Source organism: Corythoichthys intestinalis, chromosome 20 (assembly GCF_030265065.1).
Source record: "Corythoichthys intestinalis isolate RoL2023-P3 chromosome 20, ASM3026506v1, whole genome shotgun sequence".
Taxonomy (NCBI): domain Eukaryota; kingdom Metazoa; phylum Chordata; class Actinopteri; order Syngnathiformes; family Syngnathidae; genus Corythoichthys; species Corythoichthys intestinalis.
In genome coordinates, this window is record NC_080414.1 from 23790084 (window position 1) to 23814355 (window position 24272).

The window sequence follows — 24272 nt, forward strand, 5'->3', positions numbered from 1 at the left end:
TCAAAAAATAAACTAGTAGGTCACCATTGTTGATGTCAATAATTACACAATTCTCAAGGTCATAAAATCAGTCGCACCTAAGCGTCAGCAGAGGGCGACAAAACTCCAAAAAACACAAGTAACAAGTGCACATGACCCTGTGCTATCATTTTAATATGTTTGAGCGGGGCATGTGCGTTAATTGTGTCAAATATTTTAACACGATTAATGAAAAAAATTAATTACCGCACGTTGACGCGATAATTTTGACAGCCCTAATTATAATTCCATTAACTGGTTCCACAGCACAAAAACTTACACTAATAAATAAACCTTAATAAATGCTGCTGGTACTACTACAAATAGCAATTACACAGAGCAAAGCAGATAAATTATGAATACAAATAAGAATAATAATTAGGGTTGTTCCGATCATGTTTTTTTGCTCCCGATCCGATCCCGATCGTTTTAGTTTGAGTATCTGCCGATCCCGATATTTCCTGATCCGATTGCTTTTTTTTTTGCTCCCGATTCAATTCCAATCATTCCTGATCATTTTTCCCGATCATATACATTTTGGCAATGCATTAAGAAAAAAATGAATAAAACTCGGACGAATATATACATTCAACATACAGTACATAAGTACTGTATTTGTTTATTATGACAATAAATCCTCAAGATGGCATTTATATTATTAACATTCTTTCTGTGAGAGGGATCCACGGATAGAAAGATTTGTAATTCTTAAAGGATAAATGTGACTTTGTATATTGTGACTAAATATTGCCATCAAGTGTATTTGTTGAGCTTTCAGTAAATGATACTGTAGCCATTTAACTGTTGTACCCAAATGCATGATGGGAAGTGCACCCATGACTGTGCGTAGTGGTACCAATTGATATATCTTCTCTGCGTTGGGAAATAACGCAGGGTGTTTAGAAAAAGATCAATTACTACCTTTCTCCCCCACATTGCTTCCCACGATATTTCTAATCGTAGGGAGAGGGATTGTAAGGCTTTAGCCAATTAAAAAAATGCTCCAAAGGCTGCCAAAATCACTCTACTCATTTTACGCTGCCTTTTAGCTCTATATATAGGTAAAACGGCGCCATTACAGATTGAACGCAACAATGCGCGAGTGGGTTGTCCAGCGCGTGCGTTAATTGCGTTAAATATTTTAACGTGATTAATTTGTAAAAAAAATAATTACCGCCATTAACGGTATAAATTTGATAACCCTACCTTAAGCCTAAACTAAAGACTGGATGAGTGTAACATATTATGTCTGTAACGTTAAATACAATTAGAAAACGATTTAATAATAAAAAAATAAAAAAAGGCATGTCCGATACTTTGAAAATGACGTGATCGGGACATCTCTAATAATAATATAATAATAGTAATAATAATAATAATAACACCTGTAATAATGTAACGAATCGGGTTCTAATGTGGCGGATGTGTTTTGTGTCGTGTACCTGAACGCACTGTGTGGTTGACTTGACAGAGTGAGAGAGGGACTTTTTACTTTCAATTTGTTCAGGTGCGGCGGACAGTAGGCATGTTGTGTTGTACAAGTTCTGAAATAAATGATTAAATACCTGAAAGCTGTGATATTATGGCAATGTTACGACAATAATAATTGTCAGCTTGACTTATAAAGACTGGTGAACGGAGGTCGGAGGAGGACCATCAAGATCGTAGACATTCTACGGCCGTATTGTCGAGCCAGTTCACGGACGCGTGCACCACGCTCATATTTTTCCATCATTTCCATCTTCATTTCAATGATAAGCCTCACCTTTTTTGTTTTTTCACCACCTGCACTAACATTCTTGGACCGATGTTGACTTCTCTCACAAGAAAATACGGATTCCTCGCGGGAAACAAAGAAACTGCGGCGCTGTCATAAATCGTCGTATTTGGAGCATGTCTTTGGATTTAGAAACAAATGGCGAGTCAAATTTTACCCCGGATATCGAAAACATCATGTGTCGAAGCAATCGTTTGTCGAGGTACCACTGTATTCTTGAAATGAATTGTCAGATTTATCGGGTATGAGAATTTCACTCTGGCAAACATCAGATTTAAAATTGGCCTCAAAATAATTCCATCTAGTCGATCTCTATGCATTATTACCAGAAAGTTTACAAGGGTTGCGTAATTGTCGGTTTAACGTTCTGTTTTCTGGAAATCCAGGTGGCCCTAACGTGAAATGCAAGCACCACAGTAGCAGTTCTCTTAAAAGGTACTCTGAGTTTTCTACCACAGCTGGATAGAAATTGTGCTCACATAAATGTGCGTGTCGTAAGTAAGCTGCACAACATAAAAGAGAGCACAAAGTACCATCACCGCTGAGAAAACTAAATTAGAAGTGTGTCGTTGTCATTGTCTCAGTTGGAGCTGCTGCTATAATGCAGGGAAGAATAGACCAAAGAGCAATTCAAATCCCTAAGTGCACTCACTGGCTACATGACAAATTTTTGTGTTTCTAAATTCGATCCATTTTGCCAAACAATCCAAAATATGACTTCACTTTTCATTTGTCGTGCCAAGATTGTTTTAAGCGAGTAGAAATCAGTGTGGTGTATTTCCCAGAATGATTAACGACTAATTTAATCAAGAGTGTCGTGGATATGCAATTCATTTTGTCCAAAATGTATATGCAACACAATTTAGATATTACAAAACACTCATTTATTCCTTTAAAATTAAAGATGCAGTCATTATATTCTAATGCAATATATTTAGGCTCCCATTATAAAACATGCTGCAGTGCCATAATTCAGAAAAATAGCAATCACATCAATTAACACGACCTGAAAATATTAGTAACCAATCTTGCTATAAATTTGCTATTTTTCACCCCACTCTAAATGCAGTCTTTGCAGAAACACTCCAAGATTCCGCTCACACATTCAGCTTGCGACAGAGTACAATCCAATCAATCTGCAAGCCTCGATGCTGGCAGATTTTCTTTTGACTTCCGCTACGTCTGATACGCTTAGACAAAATAAAATCCTCCCAAACTTTTTTTTTCTCTATTTGCATGTGTGTTAATGGACCTACCTGAGACAGAGTGGCAGGCTCATGCACAAGACTCTGCTCTGTTTCCAAGAGCAGCCTCATACTAACAGTTCTGCCTGGATGCTGCAGTCACTGATTGGATGGCTAGTGAAAGGGGTGTAAGAAAGGCGACCAATACTTGGGCTTCCATTGATGAACACAAGGAAAAGATTCCATTTTGTCCTCACACACACACACAACTCATCATAGGAGCCACCTACCTAATTTTGACCACTTAAAAGCATGATTTAATTACCAGTAGGACCTTGGAGTGCAAGCTTTTACTGAAATCACAGGGAAAAAATTACATCTGAAAATGAATAAAATTGTTCCAAAAATGTTCCAAAAAGTTGGCAGTGAGGCAACAAGTTTCTAATATTAGCTAAGGTTAAATGAATGTCAATAAAACTTGGATGTAGAGATATTTCCTATTTTGTAAATGCCTTATAGGTAGGGATGTCCCAATTCCATAATTTTGCACCCGAGTCCAAGTCACCTGATTTTGAGAATCTGTTCATACAGAGTCCCGATCAGATACGAGATTTAAAAATAAAAAATAAAAATTTGAACAAAAATTCCAAAAATATTACTGTCCCAACATGCCACCTTCACAATGTGATTTTTTTAAAACAAAAATAACTAAGAAAAATGCTCGTCTTTATTAAATTCATTCATTGACTGAGTCCACTCAAATCCACTCACGCTGCTGAGAACAGCCTCTCTCACTTCCACAATGACTTGCCACAGCACACTTATGACTGGGCTGCAAATTTAACGATGATTGACACATTTGTGCCTTTTATCGTAGAGCTACTAAGCTTCTCTGTTAAGATCACTGCTACAAACCTGTCAATCATCGTTATCTTTAACTCATTTTCTCCCAAAAACGTACAAATACGTTCTATTTTCAATTGCTTCAGTGTCCCAAAAACGTATTCACACATCGTTTGCGTTTAAAAAAATTTTTTTTTTTACAAGAGGCAGCTATAGGTTCCGATCTCTCTAAAATATAATGCACAAAGCTCAAAACCCATTTTAAAGCAATAAAACTGGCCACTGGAGGTCAATAGCGCATTTGGTAAGAACTTATCTCGGGCCAAGAAAGGAAGTGAAGAAAAATAGTTAGGAAACAGAAGTTGGAGGGATCTTGTGAAGACGCGTGAGAATTTGAGAAAAATGTGAAGAACGATCGGGGAAAAAAAAGGCAAATGACACTGTAGGAGTGTTTTGAAAAGAAAACGAAACCGTTGTCAAAGAAGTATTCAAAAAAATCTATCTTGATGAGACGGACGTGACGTCCACAACAACGTCAGGTTACACACGCATTCTGCGGAATTCACGTTGCGTTACTCCTTAGCCTGAGGTTGAAACCAACGATGAAGATGATGAAAAAAGCGAGACCGATCTTGATCCGGACTCATCAGATTAGCCACGGGAGCAGCTGAGAGCCTTCCCCGTTGTTATGTGCGCAAAAAGTTCAACAGTTCAATAGTTTAGTGATGTGTAAATAGTTACTTTGCGATCAAAAGCTCTATTTGTATTGTTGTGTATCCTATTTTGTAAAAGGAAAACAATATTCAGATGTTTGGGATGTAACTAAAGCAAAAAATAGCTGCGTATAAGTCAAAGCTATGTTTGAAATATATGCTTTCACAAAAAGCTCAATTTGTCCGTTTTTTTCATCAGAAATTGGAAAATTGCTCAAACTAAGCTATTTTCTAATGCTGATTTCTAAAGATGGAAAAAGATATGAACTAACTTTTTTTTCTGCTGAAAGAAGAGAGTCTAATCTTTCTTTTCGTGAGTTCCATATTTATATAGCAATAGAACAGAATTTTCTGTGGGCCTTGCAAAATCAGTCAAAATCCAGTAAAACGGTCGGGAGCGAAGGGCCTTGCTCCGGTGAAAATGGCTGGGAGTGAATGAGTTAAGTACCAAACGCAAGTTTCTCTGGAAATTTTGGCTGCACTACTTAGCAAGAGGAAGGCTGTGGTGCTGTATGAGCATCAAGCAGAAAAACAAATATAGTGGTACTTCTACATACGAAGTTAATTCGTTCCAGGACCTTGTTTGTAAGTCAAAATGGTCGTATGTCGAGCAGGACTTTCCATTAATTCGATCCATAGCCCAAAAACCTACACTAAATCCTTAATAAATACTGCTGTTACTATTGCAAATAGCAATTACAAAGGGCAAAACAAATAAATTATGAATAAAAATTTGAATAACCAGTATAATAATAATAGCAATAATAATAATAATATCTGTAATAATATAACGAATTTCAAATGTGATGGACTTTTTTATGCTGCACCGCGGGGCTGACGTGACGAGAGCAAGAGAGCAATATTTTACTTTCTGTTTCGATCCTGGCGTCAACAACAGCGGACAATAGGTGAGTTGATGGAATCAATGATTAGAAACCTGACGAAGCTGGCAATTTCTTTGGCAATGTTACCACAATAAGAATTGTCAGCTGAGCTTATAAAGACTAGCGAAGGGAAGAGGACCGCCGACCGAGATCGACATTCTATGGCCCTATTGTCGACCCAGTTCATTGATGCGCACACCATGCTTATATTTTGCTATCATTCACATCTTCATTTAAATGGTAAGCATCATCTTTTCTTTTTTTTCTCCACCTGCACTAACGTTTTTGGATCCAATGTTGATTCTTCTCACAAGAAAATCAGCCGTGCGTCCGTCTTCCGGCAAAACAAAGAAACTGCAGCACTGTCAAAAATCGTCGTATTTCGTGCATGTCGTCGGATGTAGAAACAAATGGCGAGTCAAATTTTACGTCGGATGTCAAAAAGATCGTGTGTCGAAGCGATCGTATGCCGAGTACCACTGCATATTTTTTAAAGATAAAAACCGATCCTTTTCACCCTATTCCAATCCTCTGAAAAATGGCGTGATCGGCCTGATTTCCGATCACGTGATCGGATCAGGACATCCGTAATCATAGGTATTTCTAGGTAAGACTAATACAGTGGTACCTCGACATAAAAACACATCGACATACAATTTTGACATACGACGTAAAATTTGACTTGTCATCTGTCTCCACATATGAGAAATGCTCTTACAACAGCGTCGGATTTTCTTGTGAGAGAAATCATCATGGGTCCTAAGATGTATAGTGCAGGTGGTAGTAGTGATGAAAAAAGGATGAACGTGATGCTTACCATTGAAGTGAAGAAAGAAATCATAGAAAAATATGAGCGTGAACTGGCAAGAGAAACCAGGCAGAATATTTTACAATCTTGAAGGTCCTCAAGCAGATGGAAGGCATCAAAATTGTCAAAGCATCCAAGGGGATGACTATTGTCTCGAAATGTCGTCGCACTATTTCGGAGGAAATAATTCCTTTTTTTTTTGCTATTTGTTTTGTGCCTGCAGTATTTATCATGGACAGGTTAAAAAAAAAAAAAAAACCTATTCCGTTTTTGCCGAAATGTGTAAAGCTCTACAAAGCTTTTACAATCTCTTGTACTCCTTACATACTGAAAGCAAAATTCTTAACAGGAACTGAAAACCAAATGTAGGAAACTCTTGGTCAAAAAAACAAAAACCTAAAGGGCAAATAATACACGTGTATACAATTCAGTTTTTATTTTCTTTTTTCAAAAAAGGCCTTTTTTTTTTTTTTGTACGATGAAGCAGAAATAAAAAATGGTCCATTCCCACAAGTACGCAAACATCTTCCAAAATGTTCTACGACCACTGAGGTTTGAGAAATTTAGTTCTAAAGGTGCAGATTCTGAAACCCCATGGGAGGGTGCGTTCCCGGCGGCACTCAGCATTTTGTTGCAAACTTGACTGCGTCCTATATAGCAGAGGTGCCAGCGTCGTTGTAGCATTCTGTTCGGTCGGTGGACGTCACGGCCAATGAAACCTTGATGAATGCGCTTTCATGGAAGTTTAGGCCACTTGAAAAATGGGTCACACGCCTCCAGTTGCTAAGATAAATGAGATCTCGATGTATGTTTGTTCAAAACAGCAACAAAAAAACTACTACATTCTCCGTGTCGGTTGGGGGACTACGAGGACGGCTTGTGGGATGGGCTGCGCTGGCTTGCATCTCCCCCCGATTGGCGGGGAAAGGCCGTGGCCCTAGTGCGGCTCCCGTGCGGCATTTCCACTCGTCTGCAAGAGTATCACATGTCTGATGGGATTCACGCATGACTAGGCACAATTAGACACACTGAAGTAGAAAAACTCGGTGTCAGGATTGGCAATCAGGCAGCACAGAATAGGATGCCAACATACACTCACAAGGGATTCACACAAACACAGGTTTCCAAACCTCACATAGCGATTTGTGTACACTCCACCACCGTTTGGGGGGGTCAAACGGGAATGTTGTCCCGGGTCTCAGGTCCATAGGTCTGAATGACCCTTCATTTATTTTACTTGACATTCACATATTGTTTTTTTATTTATTTTTTTATTTATTTTTATTTTAATCATTGTCTGATTAAATATTATTTTCTACTCGATATATATACTTAAAAACTAACATTTTAAATATTTCAAATATACACTCACCGGCCACTTTATTAGGTACACCATGCTAGTAACGTGTTGGACCCCCTTTTGCCTCCAGAACTGCCTCAATTCTTCGTGGCATAGATTCAACAAGGTGCTGGAAGCATTCTTCAGCGAGTTTGGTCCATATTGACATGATGGCATCACACACTTGGTGCAGATTTGTCGGCTGCACATCCATGATGTGAATCTCCCGTTCCACCACATCCCAAAGATGCTCTATTGGATTGAGATCTGGTGACTGTGGAGGCCATTTGAGTACAGTGAACTCATTGTCAATTTCAAGAAACCAGTCTGAGATGATTCCAGCTTTATGACATGGCGCATTATCCTGCTGAAAGCAGCCATCAGAAGTTGGGTACATTGTGGTCATAAAGGGATGGACATGGTCAGTAACAATACTTAGGTAGGCTGTGGCGTTCCAACAATGCTCAGTTGGTACCAAGGGGCCCAAAGAGTGCCAAGAAAATATTCCCCACACCATTACTCCACCACCACCAGCCTGAACCGTTGATACAAGGGAGGATGGATCCATGGTTTCATGTTGTTGACGCCAAATTGTGACCCTACCATCCGAATGTCACAGCAGAAATCGAGACTCATCAGACCAGGCAATGTTTTTCCGATCTTCTATTGTCTAATTTCGATGAGCTTGTGCAAATTGTAGCCTGTTTCCTGTTCTTAGCTGAAAGGAGTGGCACCCGGTGTGGTCTTCTGCTGCTGTAGCCCATCTGCACAGTTCGATGTACTGTGGGTTCAGAGATGCTCTTCTGCCTACCTTTGTTGTAACAGGTGGTTATTTGAGTCACTGTTGCCTTTCCATCAGCTCGAACCAGTCTGGCCATTCTCCTCTGACCTCTGGCATCAACAAGGTATTTACGACCACAGAACTGCCGCTCACTGGATATTTTTTCTTTTTTGGACCATTCTCTGTAACCCTAGAGATGGTTGTGCGTGAAAATTCCAGCAGATCAGCAGTTTCTGAAATACTCAGACCAGCCCTTCTGGCACCAACAACCATGCCACGTTCAAAGTCACTCAAATCACCTTTCTTCCCCATACTGATGCTCGGTTTGAACTGCAGGAGATTGTCTTAAACCATGTCTACATGCCTAAATGCACTGAGTTGCCGCCATGTGATAAAGTGAAATTAAGTGTTAACGAGTAGTTGGACAGGTGTACCTAATAATGTGGCCGGTGAGTGTATATCCTTTCCTTTTTTTTGCACAACGCACCCCCTCTGTCTTAGCAGAGAATGGTTTGACCCCACTCTGGCGCACTCAAGGCTACACTACGTACGTGCCCCGTGACCAAAGCCCGATTAGAGTGTGTCACTGGCCGCTGACTGTAGCTGGAGGAAAGCGAGCCTTCAGTGAAATGAAAATAATAAAAAACTACCTACGCTCCACCATATCACAGGGCAGGCTTAAAAACCTAGCCATTCACTCCATTGAGCGTGAGCTTGCTCAAAAACTGGATTTCACTTATGTTATAAATGAATGTCTTCGGGACGCAAAGAGGAACGGATTGAGAGTAAATATCATGTTCAACTCATGCCGCTAGATAAAAAAACAATAATTCCTGACTGCGGCCGACAGCCCCTACAAAGAACGCCCAGTTGCTAGTTGCTACAAACATACGGCCACATAATGCTACGGTAGATATCACATATATATAGAACTAGATGCAAAATGACAGACTTGCCGGCGTTAGTAAACAGCCGCCATCTTAAAGCAGTAGACTGCTAATAAAGGCTCTGTTGTAGCAAACCTAATTAACTTTTAATCCAAAATACTCCTAAATCGGCAAAATCTTGACTTGAATCTATCTTTAAATGATGAAACAGTTTTTAAACTTTGACATGTCGAAAGTAGACAGAAGGGAAATAATGGAATAACGGAAGCAATTTTAACAACTTTAACAGTTGATTCACATCATTAAATTAATTGAATGTAGCTCTAACTTAACACTGCTGCTACAGAATGGGGACATGAGTATATTATTTACTGTTTTGAACTGTTAACTTGATACTGAAATAGTAGTTTGGTTTTGCCTGAGAGGATTTTTGAACACTTTTGGAACTAATGTACGATACATAAAAAAAAAAGAAAAAAAAAGGGGTGGGGGTGTTCATCAATAATCGATTTATAATTGAATCGTAGCCTCTGAATCGTAATCAAATCGTTAGGTGCCCCAAGATTCCCACCTCTATTGTTTATATTGTGTCTGTTTAATTTAACTGTCCATCTCAAATTAAATAATTTGAAAAGTTACACTGTCATTAGATGCAAAGCGTTAAAAGTACTGCGTATGTTATCGTGACAAGCCAGTGGCAGGGGTAGGGGGCCCTATAATGGTCTCTTGTCCCCAGGCCCCTGCAAGTCTGTTGACAGCCTTGGTCACATTTGTTTTATTTATTAAGGATTTATCATAGGTTTGTGGAACAAATAAATTAGATTATAATGTATTCTTATATGGAAATTGGACTCGAGATTACAACCTTTTGAACATACAAACCGGGTCATAGAACCGATTAAATTCGTACGTTGAGGTACCAATGTACTTTGAAAAATGAATAACACATGGATTATTATAAGAACTAAGACTTTACGGAAAAATACCCTCTAAAGCAGACATGTCCAAAGTCCGGGCCGGGGGCCAAATGCGGCCCGTGGACAAATTTCATCCGGCCCCCAGCCTCTGTCATAAAATCAATAACGTCTGGCCCGCACACAGACTTAATAAATTGGTCAGCAGTACTGCTACCAGCATATGAAGTAGCTTACACAATAAATGCTACTCCTTATTTACCCACTAAAAAGCAGCAGCCCTCTAAGCAACATTACCCTGTGTGACCCTTTACTCCCAATTTTCTAAAATGGCGACACTCAACAAAAAAAGAAAGTTGACTGCGACGGCCGACACTTCAAGGATAGATGAAAATTGGACTATTTCTTCACTAAAATACGCAACAACTGTGTCTGCTTTATTTGCAAAGAGACATTCGCTGCTTTTAAAGAGTTCAGTGTTAGGCGATATTACCAAACAAGACACGCTGACATGTAGAACAAGATTACAGCGAAGATATGTAGCGAGAAATTAAAGCAATTTGAAGCTAGTTTAATTTCACAGCAGCAGTATTTCGCAAGAGCCCGAGAGTCGAGAGAGTACGCCACAAAGGCTAGTTGCGAGATTGTTGAAATTTTTAATTTAAAAAAATAATAAAGCAAATGTGACACACAGAATGGCTTGCTAAAATTTGCTTATATTGTTCTACGTAAAGGACGTCAGCCAAGGTCGGCCCCCCACATTTTTACCACACCGAATCTGGCCCCCTTTGCAAAAAGCTTGGACACCCCTGCTCTAAAGAGTAGATTGTCGTTGCTAGTTGAGAGTAAATATTGTCCCTGTACTCTGTAAAACTAAGACTTATAAAAGTTCATTTGCACTAATAAACATCACGAATAGGCTCTCCATCCTCTCAAGTGTCAAATATTTTTATTGTAATTTTTTAAAAGTATATCCTTGTGTCCGATTTAAATGCAGTTTTTGGACAAAGACGTTTCATCCTCGATTTGTTCATTACCATTTCTGAGGACAGGATAAAGCACTCTCACATTGAGCACTACAAAGTATGAAAAAGCTATATAGTCTGAGAATGTCTGTCTACAGACATGACCCCAAAGGTGCAGCTTTTTCAGTGTTTTTTTTTTTTATTGAAGGATATCGCAGTTATATAACCGTACCCTCGATATTAGTTTTACAATTGAAATGCCCCCTTCCCTCTGTGTTTCTCATTATGCAACAACACAGAAAGGAAGGGAAAGCAACCAAGGACAGAGATTTTACATGAGAAAAAGAAAAACTCAGCAGTGTGTTAATGGATCTTTAATGTGGAATTAAAAAAAAACATAAAAAGTAGCTTAAACTACATTTATGAACATGACTAAAAGGTCCATACTGAGTCATTTATTATCCATTTTGTAAGTCCATGTGCATGTGGTGAATAGAAAAGTCCACTCCAACACTCGATTTCTTTTGCAATGTCTGATTGCACTGAATTTCAAATGCGGTACGACTACCTTTAGAACAATAATTATTCAAGAGCCAGCAGCCTTGAATAATAAAAAGAATTTTTTGAGCTGATTGTCAACTCTTTCACTGCCACTGATAATGATAGATGTCTCATCGTGCGACTCTTTTTATGCTGCTATGAATTTAAATGAGTTTATCACGAATAGACATCCAATCTGATTGAAGTGGGAGGGTGGCAGCCAATGAACGTTCGTTCAAAAAAAAAAAAAAAAAATCAAAACATCTTAAGTAATTGCTCACAATGTTACTCATTACTTGAGTATTCTTTTCACTAAATACTTTTACACTTGTACTTTAGTGGATTTTTTGGATGACTGCTTTTACTTTTTCTGGAGTAATATTATTTTGAATTAACGCTACTCTTACAATAAAATCTTTAGGCTAGTTCACCCACCTCTTATAAGGCAAAGTAATTTTGTGTAGGCTGACATGGAGGTAGAGCTGTTGCTTAATGTAACTCTAAGCTACAATGTTAGGCTGTATCGACAAGTTTCCGAGGTACTTCGGCTTCCACATTTCTGCTCGCGACTTCCGTTTTCCACGTTCTCTAACCAAAACAACAATGGAGCTGGAGTGACATCACTCATTAAAATCCCTCAAAAAATACAATTTGGAAACACATCCATCTGCCATCATCACGACATGTTCATGAAGGCAGATGTGGAACCAAGCCACAAAAACCGGGTGTTTATGTAGCCATGTTGCCGCTGTGTTATGGAAGGTATGCTCTTCCTATTCCTGCATTTTCATGTGTCAAGTGCTCCAAAAATACTAAAGGTAAAATACTGCACATGAAACGACTTGTTGTCTTTGATCTTGTTATTACGATGATGATTGGAATTTTGATTATGTTTAATATTATTCACTACAACTGCTGTACTGCTGTGGCTGCAACAGATGCTATCTGCTACTAGCCTGTTGCTAATCAGTACGATGGCACAATTATGTTCAATTTGACTACAATTCTGTGATTTGCGTCACAGCTGAGACATCAGTAGCTTTGAAGAAATGGAAAACAAACACTCATCTACTACGAGTCATTCATTTGCTTCTTACCCTAAATTAGGGTGACCATATTTTGATTTCCAAAAAAGAGGACACTCGACACTTGAGCCCGGCTTCAAGATACTTGAATTTCACTTGAAGTTCACTCAAAGATGCCTATATCACTTTAATATATTTAAAGTGTGCCCCCTCACTCTGGATGGAAAAATGCAGTTTGAAAAAAAAAAAAAAAAAAATGCAGACCCATAGAAATGTAGTCCAGTCAATACACATACACACAGTAGGCTATGTGCCAACTAAACATTTTTATAAATTACTATCACGACAACTGTCCTTGACAAATTGTTATTCCCATTCAATTGATATTCTCATTCAATGTTCTAGATTGCACACAAACAAAACCCGAAATAAAATGACAAACTATTCAACCAGCATGTTTCCAAACGTAGCAGTTCAAAACTACGTTTCCCATAATGCCTAGCGCGGTTTAGCTTACTGATAGCTAGCTGAGGCAAAAATCAAACTCTGCTTTAAAAGTTTACAATCATCAACAGCGCAACGATGCGACACCAAATGGGATTTTACAGTCAAAGATCCGACAGAAGTCAACAGTTGCCACTATATACGTATTTATCCTAAAAAACTTAGGCGTTGTGGCCAAATCGTCGACCCAGTAGATGGCGGTAATGCCTCATGATAATGGGTAAACTGCCAACAGAAGCAAGAACAACTATTCCTTCCCTCCCTTCTAGTAGGAGCCATGTCAACTGCTGCCACCCAGCGGCCGGAGGGATTCTCTTCAAATTGGTCCCGTGAAAAATCATAAAAACCGGACATTTTTATGAATTTATAAAACCCGCCCGGACCACGAGGATACTACGTGAAAGTAGGACTTGTCCGCGCAAAAGAGGACGTTTGGTCACCCTACCCTAAATGCATAAATGTCAGTTTTTGTTCGTTTATTTACAGGTGGAAAATGCTGTGAGGCAAGGGAAGACACCTTAATGTGCCTCACAACAACACTTACTGTACGATGATGGACATATATCGAGACTATGTGCATTCTACTTTTATGATGGAAGGCTCGACTTATGCTCCACCTTCGTTAATATTTTTCTAATAATTTTATAAATTGTGATTTATTGACCTTTTTGCACATGCACCAATCGTTTGAAATAAAAGAAGAAATGGAATCATGTTGTCCAGAAGTTTTTTTGCGATCAATATCTGCAATTAAAAGAATGACATACTTATTGACTCGACTTAACTTACACATATGTGTTTATATGTACATTTGTGATGAGCTTATAACTAGAGATGATGCTTATCGATCGAGTCCGATAACGTCATTTTCAAAGTATCGGAATCGGCAAAAAAATATCGGCCATGCTTTTTTTTTAATATATATATATATTTTTTAATTAAATTGTTTTCCAATTGTATTTAACGTTACAGACATAATATGTTACACTCATCCAGAGTCTTTAGTTTAGGTTTAAGGTAGGGTTATCAAATTTATCCCAATAATGGCGGTAATAAGTTTTTTTAAATGTATCACGTTAAAAAATTTAATGCAATTAATGCATGCGTTGCATGAGCCACTCACGCATTATCGCGCTCAATCTGTAATGGCGCCATTTTACCTATATAGAGAGATAAAAGGCAGCATAAAATTAGTAGAGTGGATTTTGGCAGTTTTTGGAGGCTTTATTTAATTGGCTAAAGCCTTACAATCCCTCTCCCTACGATTAGAAATATCATGGGAAGCAATGTGGGGAAGCAAGATCGCATTTGATCTTTTTCTTAACCCCTTATTTTATTTCCCAACACAGAGAAGATATATAAATTGCTAGCACTACGCACAGTCATGGTTCCAATTCCCATTATGGTTCAACTTCCCATCATGCATTGGGGCATGGCTGCAGTATCATTTAGTGATAACAAATACACTAGATGGCAATATTTAGTCACAATATACAAAGTCGCAAGTCTTTCTACCCGTGGATCCCTCTCACAGAAAGAATGTCAATAATGTAAATGCCATTTTGTGGATTTATTGTCATAATAAACAAATACAGTACTTATGTACTGTATGTTGAATGTTTATATTCGTCCAAGTTTTATTCATTTTTTTCTTAATGCATTGGCAAAATGTATATGATCGGGAAAAATTATCGGGAATGATTGGAATTGAATCGGGAGCAAAAAAAAAAGCAATCGGATCGGGAAATATCGGGATCGGCAGATACTCAAACTAAAACGATCGGGATCGGATCGGGAGCAAAAAAACATGATCGGAACAACCCTACTTATAATACCATAACTATAATCTAACCAGATGAAGAATACCTTGTAGTATTTGCTTGTAACAACAAAATCTGTGTCAGCCCTTCTGCATTCGGCAACTGTAATTTTATTTGTAATTTTGCCTCATTTTGTCACTCAAGAGGCCTGCATATCATTGTACACCTCACACACTCTACACAGGCTGCACAGACTGTTAGAATTTTGTCCACGAATGATCAATGAAGTGATAAGAACAAACGCACGCTTCATCTACGTCGTGTTGAATCAATTTTTGGAGATTCCATGGGTTTCTCCGGTTTGATTTTGGAGTTTTAACTTTGTCTACAGACTGCTTACTTCAACCGCACCTCATGTTGCTCTGTCTAAACCGGAAGTCAGTAGCAGAAAATGTCAAAGACAGCGATGCCCATGTTTCGCTCAGGAAAGAAGGTGCAGGTAAAAGGTACAGGTGCAAAAAAATTACTTAAATAAACTAGAAGTACCTAAGAAAAAATGTATTCAAGTAAAAGTACTAAAGTAGTTGCTTTAAACTTTATAAGTAAAAAGTAAAAGCATTTTCCCCCGATCCAAAAATGTAATATACTTACAAGAAATGAATAATTTTAATCCCAACAGGTTTTGGAATAACATTTTGGTGCCAAAAAAAACTGCTGAAAAGTGTTCTGATGTTTACAGCTTGGTAAAGCCTATTGAGTCAATTTTTAAGTCTTGTCGCCTTGTCAAATGATGCACACAGTCCCAGATTGGAGCTTCACCTTGTTGAGAACCAACGCACAACACAGAAAGTCTCGGAGCCTCATCTACATCGTGCTGAATCCATTTTCGGAGATTCCGTGGGTTCCTCTGGTTTGATTTTGCAATTTTAACTGTCTCTTCACTCTGCTTACTTCAACCACACTTCATGTTGTTCTGACTTAACTGGGAGTCTGTAGCAGAAAATGTCAAAGATGTCGTCGCCGATGTTTCGCACAGGAAACTTGTCTATACAAATTGCTACTTGAACATTAATTCATTCATTTCATACACTGTCAGACTGTTTGCCTGTCCCCTTCACTGACAAATACATGAAAGCATTATCGCCTCCAACTGTTCCGGCGTACGGAAGTCAGTTGTCAAACAAAACTCACTTTTGCGTTGTCAACTGTTTAGACGGCGACGACAGGTGGGAGTGTTATCAAGATTTCCACTCTGGAAGGTGATTTCAAATTTTTGCGTTTTCATCCCACCACAACCAGAGGTGGGTAGAGTAGCCAAAAAATTTACTCAAGTAAGAGTAGCGTTACTTCAAAATAATATTACTCGAGTAATTTTTTGGGATGACTACGTTCACTTAAGTACAAGTAAAAAAGTATTTGGTGAAAAGAATACTCAAGTAATGAGTAACATAGTGATGACTGCTTATATTTTTGTTGGATTTGTTTTTTTTAAACAATGGTATTTTGTTTCTGAGCAAAAAGTTATCTATATGAACTGTTGTTATGGTGATAACCCATTACATAAGCACGTTAAGCCAAAGAAATAATAATAATAATAAAAAAAAATCATTGAATTCTGACGAGAGAAAAAAAATAATAATGAAGCATTATTGGTCAAAGAGCATGAGTGCACTCTGGTGGAAAAAAATAGTTCCTAGTTTAACTAGTGAAGAGTTCCTTTCTAATTACTATTTTAAACTTAAACGGATCATATCTCCGGTTTTCCGTGGTCAATCGGTGCCAAATAAAAACTGGGAGAGAGGCTGAAATCCTTGCTTTTGAGTCATTTTGAGGGCAGCGCTCTATATCCAATACTTCATTTTTTCGGTGCTTTAAAGACATCAAATGATTGAACAGGCTGGCATGAATATTGAATGAGCTTGCGTCTGAATGCTATAAAGGAGTCGTGATTATTGTTGTGATGTCTCATTGATGAAATCGGTAGACCTATTCTTGGCATCGCTGGCAAAGAAAATAATAAATCTAATAATGTAGAGTAAAGCGGAAAAATGTAACGACTCATGTTTAGCCCATAGTAGCGGAATAAGAGAAGCGTTTTTTCTTCACAAATCTACTCAAGTAAACAGCTTACAATAGCTTAGTAAAACTACTCTTAGAAGTACATTTTTCTAACTAAAAAAAAAAAAAAAAAAAAAAAAAAAACTCAAGTAAACGTAACGGAGGACATTTACAACGGTTACTACCCACCTCTGAGCACAACGTTGTCAACATGGCTACATAAAGACCCGGTCTTTGTGGTGGCACAGGTTCCACATCTGCCTTCATGAACATATTTTCCTCCCATATCGTGATGATGGCAGATGAATGCGGTATTTCCAAATTGTATTTGTTGAGGGATTTTAATGAGTGATGCCACTCTAGCTCCATTGTTGTTTTGGTTAGAGAATGTCGAAAATGAAATACGCGAGCAGAAATGTGGAAGTAAAACGGAAGTACCTCGGAAACTTGTCTATACGGCCTAACTTTGTAGCTTATAGGTACATTAAGCAACAGCTTTACCTCCTTGTCAGCCCACACAAAATTACTTTGCCAAATCAGAGGTGGGTGGACTAGCCAAAAACTTTTACTCAAGTAAGAGCAGCGTTACTTCAAAATAATATTACTCCAGAAAAAGTAAAAGGAGTCATCCAAAAAAATCTACTCAAGCACAAGTGTAAAAGTATTCGGTTAAAAGAATACTCAAGTAATGAGTGACATTGTGAGTAACTGCTTAAGATGTTTGATTTTATTATTATTATTTTTTAAACAACGGTATTTTTTTTCCAGCACAAATTTATCTATGTGAACTGTTATTATTATAGTGCAATATAACATATTAGATAACCACATTAAGCCAAAACATATATTAAAAAAAAATAAAAAAATTGAATTCCGGCGAGAGGGAAAAAAAAATCTACAGAAATTAAGCATTATTCTTCCAAAGAGCATGAGTGCCCTCTAGTGGAGAAAACATGCTTCCTATTATTCAACTAAAAAGATTGTATCTCAGGTTTTCAGTGGTCAATCGGTACCAAATAAAAACAGGGAGACAGATTAAAATCTGCCCTTTCGAGTCATGTTGAAGGCGGCTCTCTATGACAAATACTTAAATTTTTATGGTGGTTTAAAGATGCCACATGATTTAACAGGCCAGCGTGATCATAGACAAACAAGCTTGAGTCTGATTGGCATAATGGAGTCGTGATTATTGTTACGATGTCTTATTGGTGAAACTGGTTGAGCCACTGATGGAGTCTTTGGTTAAAAAAAAAAAAAAAAAGCAAATTCTAATACTTTAAGTAGAATAAAGAGGAAAAATGTAACGGCTTGTTTAGCCCATAGTAGAGGAATAAGAGTAGCGTTTTTTTCTTCACAAATCTACTCAAGTAAACAGTATAGCTTAGTAAAACTACTCTTAGAAGTACATTTTTCTAAAAAAATTTAAAAAATAACAAAAAATTAGGGCTGTCAAACGATTAAAATTTTTAATCGAGTTAATTACAGCTTAAAAATTAATTAATCGCAATTCAAACCATCTATAAAATATGCCATATTTTTCTGTAAATTATTGTTGGAATGGAAAGATAAGACACAAGATGGATATATACATTCAACATACGGTACATAAGGACTGTATTTGTTTATTATAACAATAAATCAACAAGATGGCATTAACATTATTAACATTCTGTTAAACCGATCCATGGACAGAAAGACTTGTAGTTCTTAAAAGAAAAATGTTAGTACAAGTAATAGAAATTTTATATTAAAACCTCTCTTAATGTTTTCGTTTAAATAAAATTTGTAAAATTTTCAATCAAAAAATAAACTAGTAGCCTGCCATTGTTGATGTCAATAATTACTTACACAATGCTCATGGGTGCTGAAGCCTATAAAATCAGTCGCACCCAAGCGCCAGCAGAGGGCGGCAAAACTCCATAAAACACAATTAACAACTGAGCGTTTCACTGTACTGTCATTTTAATCTGTTTGAGCGGGGCATGTGCGTTAAATGCGTCAAATATTTTAACGTGATTAATGTAAAAAATTAATTACCGCCCATTAACACGATAATTTTGACAGCCCTAAAAAAAAAAAAAAAACTAAGTAAATGTAACGGAGTACATTTACAACGGTTACTACCCACCTCTGAGCACAACGTTGTCGCCGTGTAAATGATAGGGCTCTCTGGAAAAGTTTTTGTGTTGTCACCCCCGTTGCCGGTGTCATGTAAATGGCCCATGAGTCATCAAATGATTGTTTTTGAATGGGACATTTAAGAATGTAATAACAAATGGCTGAGTAGTATACTTTTTTTTTAGATGTTTTTTTTTGGGGATAAAGCTTCAGTTTAAGCAGATGCTGCTTGCAGAAATTAAATGTGGAAATTCTAATGTCAACACAGCTGTTATTACTATCTGGATAAATTATTATGGTCTACACGTTTTATGTGCACACTGCAGTGTTTTTTTTTTTTTTATTCTCATGATTTTCTGCATGAATCACAGAGATAGTTAATTAAAAATGACACAGGCATTAATTTTTAAATGAATTTCATTCATGTTTTTTCCCCAACATACATACTTCTTAAACTGGTCGTTTATTTGCTGACTTGTGAACAAATGTTGGCCTAAGGAGCCCTAAATGATTCCATGTCGTGTCGGCATTTTCAGGTTGAAACACTTTGCTCTTGTATCCTTCTGGGTGGTATGAAAGGCATTCCTCATCGTTTGTCGTTTCATCGTAATCAAATTCTTCCTCATCATCGCTGCATCCTACGGTCACCAGTTCTGCTTGGAAGTCGACATCGTCCTCATCCAAAGCATTTTCATAGCCCATGAAAATCATTGTGACAGGTGAAGATTCCAGCCGTCCTTTTTGATCGTTGACAATGTTTGAAGAGTCAAAATTCTCTGAAGACTTACTGCCATTTATGTCTTTACAAATAAGCTGCAGAGGTTTCAGTTTCTCTTCAGAACTGACTTTGACTGTGACGAGACTGTTTGTAGAACTGTTCATGTGTTTTTCGTCAAGGCCTGAACAACTCTGTGGAATAAGAGGATTTGATGAGCCTTGAATGTGGTTGTTTGACTTTAGCATTTCTTCTTCACTGAGCGATTGGCCATGGATTTTTGGTTCTATTTGTTCTTGAGTAAGATGACTGGATGGTGTTAGAATTTGGTTCTGTGTTTCATTTGATGTCTTTGGTCTTGAGAGCCTGCTTGTTCCACGGTAAGCAGCTGAGTAGACAGGCTGATGATATTGCAGATCATGAGGTACAGTCTCATCTGTTGCCTGTCGTAGAAGCTCTTCTGCTTGTTGGGATGTCATTTCACTATTGACCCAAGGGTAATCTGACTCTCCGTCAGGGTTTAAAGCGTAAATCGATTTGCGTCCGTCATCGAACACCTTTAAACCTCTCTTCTCAATGTTTTCTGGCGTAACGGTGGCTGCAGAGACTACTTGACTTGTTCCCGTTCGTTTATCATGCTCCACACTGATCTCCATTGCAAATGTTGCTGAAAAAGCAAAAAATTAGGCCCTTAAGACTTTTTTTTTTTTTTTAAATTCCCAGATACAGTGGTGCCTTGAGATATGAGTGACCCAATCTAGGAATTCTGCAAGACACGAGAAGATGTTTTTCGCTTTGCAATGCGGTGGAAAATTTGAGATACAAGTGCTGTATCATGGCGGGATCTTTGCTTTCTGTGGACATTGCCACAACTGTTAATTTCAACAAAATGAAGGAGTCTTTGAATTTGGAGCATGTTCACAGAAAGAATTGAACCCCCATCTTAAGTCACCACTGTAAGTATTGAATAAATTTAGATTTGAATCTTACTGCTTATTTCAAAATATATATGTTTGAATCATTTCGTCTGATTTCTCGAGATCTGCTTTCAAACCATCATTGTTTGAATTTACATGTACTTATAGCCTTTGCTTTTCTTTGATTACTTCTCATGTCCTTCAAAATCAATTATACAAAAACAGAAAACTTATGGCTAGCTAAAATAAAGTTACATTGTTAACTGAATAAATAAATAGCCTCCACTGTACGCGTATGTATATCCTGTCTGTGCTTGTATTTGATTCTTTACCACTTTTTGGACTCAGACTTTTTGCTGATGTCCTCGGGGAAAGTAACGAAATTTCTGCGGGGCGTAGTGACGAATGATGGGTCGTATCTGAGAAAAAAAAATGAAATCAACATCCGAAAATCATTGACTTAAAAAAGCCACGAGATGAAGATATTTTTACTACCAGACTGGCCTGTATCATACAGAAGAGGATTAATATAGTGGCCGAGAGGTGTCAGGCGGAACGCAAAGTCCAAACACTTTTCATATCGCGGAAAATAAAGACAAGGCTGAAAAAGCACCCCTGGATTAGGGCCACTGAAGAGGAAAAAAAAAACCAAACAGTGGCCAAGAGTCTTAATAAAGTCAGAATCCTCACTTTATTCTCAGAATTCTGAATTCTGACTTTAAATTCAATCTTGGCCAGCTTTTTTTTTTCCTTCTGTGGCCCTAATCCCCTTCCGAAATATGAAAATGTCAGCAGTGTTATTGCTGTTAGTTGTTTTGTTGCTTCAGTTGTAAGCATTATTGCAAAAATTACAGTCACATGCAAAATGTAAGCATTTTAAGACAGATACAAATGGACTATTCAAATAGCTCAACTACTCTTACAATTCAGTTCTCAAAATGAAACTAAAAATTCCTCGTTCAATGAACAGTGCTGTCTCATAATTATTCAAACCAATGCCAACCACCGTTAGTACTTAACAGAACACCCTGCTGTTGTTTTGATCTACTGCAAACTTGATAAGTCGCCAGCGAGCAACTCCTGGCAGCGTTGCTCATGAAGCAAGGCTTGTACTCAACACAAATGCTCTCCATGCTCAAACACAAACACACCAAGAACGACACATTTTATTAAAACATGAACTTGTCATGTTTAAGTAAATCAAAATATGCAAAGCAATCATACAAAATCAAATTCAACCACAGTGCTATTCAGTATTTACCTGTGTGGAAATCCGTACTTAACCCCTACATTTGAAGACAGATTACTTGAATATCAAAATAATAAAGGAAGTAAGCAGTCAACATCACAGGATTACTAATAAACAATAAAAAATACGCAAAGTAAGACACACAAGCCAGTTATCGCATTTGCTTAATATAATTAAAGAATTTTTAACAAGCCTAGTTATCAGTGCAGATGATATAATGATAGTAAGTGACTTCAACATTCATTTAGTGAAGTTCTCACACATAGTAGATGGAGCCATCCACATGCAATCATAACCGCACTCTAATCCTTGCTGACAAGGCACTTGACATCTTCTCAAAAGGAAGTTCTGGTCTTGTGCAAACTAATGAATTTGTTAAAAGTGTATGGCACCCTGATAGGAAACATGAACCATTGTGATAAAATCAAAAACAAGAAAGCTTTGTGGTATCTATCAAATTTAGGAACACAATACTGAATTCAGATGAATTTGCAACTATATTCACTGAGTCATAGAAGCTAGAAATGTAAACACTTACATACAAGAAGTATCAAGGAAAGATTTTTTTTTCACTTGCGCAGCATAAATAATTCTAATATACTGCCGTTAGCTGATGCAGAGAAAAACTATTGCAATATTTTGCGACTTCTCGGCTGGATTACTGTAAAGCTCCTCCGGCAAATCTCTTTTAAGAAAATCTGACTAGTCCAAAATGCTGCAGCTGCGGAGCCATTTTCCGGTTGCTGCAGGGACTGCCATGTTTTTGATGTAATTTGGCAAAGCAATCAGCCTCTGAGCTCAAGAGGGAAAAACGAATGATTGGATAAATGACACGAGCAATTTGTGTTTTGATTGAACATACCGTGTGAGTCCTTTAATCCAGTGGCGCCTCCAGAAATTTTTCATAGGGGTGGCCAGATGGGGCCACTTAAAATCTTGGGGTGGCCAAAACTAAAAGCCATAATTTTAGGTTTTCATTATATTATTGCAGTAAAAAGGTCAGGGGAAAACTATCAGAAAGACTTAAGGACACGGCTACTGATATACTTTGGTGTATTGTGTAATATTTGATGTTACTAACGATTTAATGTGCATAGTGCATAACTGTCCAGTCAACATTTTGAGTTCCACAACAATTCAGTTTTATTGTGTTATGTATATATTAGGCATAAGGTGAACATTTAACTAAGGCTGTCAAACGATTAAAATTTTTAATCGAGTTAATCACAGCTTAAAAATTAATTAATCATAATTAATCGCAATTCAAACCATCTCTAAAATATGCCATATTTTTCTGTCATTGGGAACAAAAGCACAGTCCATCCTCACTCCAAGTTGGGTTTCCTATGAAGGAGACCAGAAAATTCAGCCATAAATTATTGTTGGAATGGAAAGATAAGACAAGACGGATATATACATTCAACATACTGTACATAAGTGCTGTATTTGTTTATTATAACAATAAATCCACAAGATGGCATTAACATTATTAATATTCTTTCTGTGAAAGTGATCCACGGATAGAAAGACTTGTAATTCTTAAAGGATAAATGTGAGTTTGTATATTGTGACTAAATATTGCCATCTAGTGTATTTGTTGAGCTTTCAGTAAATGATACTGTAGCGACTTAACTGTTCTGCCCAAATGCATGATGGGAAGTGGTGCAACCATGACTGTGTGTGGTGGCTGCAAATGCTATATCTTCTCTGCGTTGGGTACACTACAGGGTGTTTAGAAAACTCCTGTCATTCTTCCCCACGTTGCTTCCCACAATATTTACAGTTGCTGTGGGAGAGATGACAAAGCTTTTGCCAATTAAAAGTACGGCCCCAATGAATGCTTGTATCTACTCCACTCACTTGACACTGCCTCTTATCTCTGTATATAAGTAAAATGGCGCCATTGTAGGCTGTTTGCGGGAATGCGTGACTGAGTCGTACCGCGACTGCGTGATTAATTTAAAAAATTAACACGGTAAATTTGACAGCCCTACATTTAACAAAACAAAATAAATGCATTCATTTGGGATGAAATGCATAACTGAAGCTACAACAATCTAACGATATACTGGCAAGCGGGGTGGCCAGTGGGGTGGCCAACAAATTTATAGGGGTGGCCATGGCCACCCCTGGCCACCCCTGGCCACCCCCTGGTGGCGCCACTGCTTTAATCTGTGATCGGGTTCATTACACTTTCGCTCCCCTTGCTTTGGCATGCACTGAAGAACTGGGCTAAAGTCCTACTGTCCACTGTCAAACTGAGTGACTCAAAA

General features: G+C 37.8%; 2 protein-coding genes across 4 annotated transcripts in view; both read right to left on the reverse strand.

The window, feature by feature from the left end:
• The window catches only part of LOC130908646 (myosin-11-like), a 57446-nt gene that overhangs the window by 18624 nt on the left and 14550 nt on the right, over positions 1-24272 (reverse strand). The window contains exon 1 of one of the 3 annotated variants that reach the window (XM_057824303.1): positions 3052-3195. The exons of the other annotated variants lie outside the window; for them this stretch is intronic. Coding sequence (XP_057680286.1) covers positions 3052-3111 — 60 coding nt within the window. The 5' untranslated portion in view covers positions 3112-3195. Of the gene's footprint in view, positions 1-3051; positions 3196-24272 lie in introns of those variants that run through there. 3 annotated transcript variants of the gene reach the window in all.
• On the reverse strand, positions 18508-21416 carry LOC130908648 (palmdelphin-like). Its single transcript, XM_057824305.1, has 2 exons — positions 21083-21416; positions 18508-20500 (listed from the first exon to the last, which is right to left on the reverse strand). The coding sequence occupies exon 2, from the start codon at positions 20487-20489 to the stop codon at positions 19569-19571; it is 921 nt and encodes a 306-aa protein (XP_057680288.1). The 5' UTR covers positions 20490-20500; positions 21083-21416; the 3' UTR covers positions 18508-19568.

Excerpts from the sequence above, each read along its gene's own strand:
- LOC130908648 (XM_057824305.1), bottom strand. The coding sequence starts at position 20,489 with ATGGAGATCAGTGTGGAGCATGATAAACGAACGGGAACAAGTCAAGTA.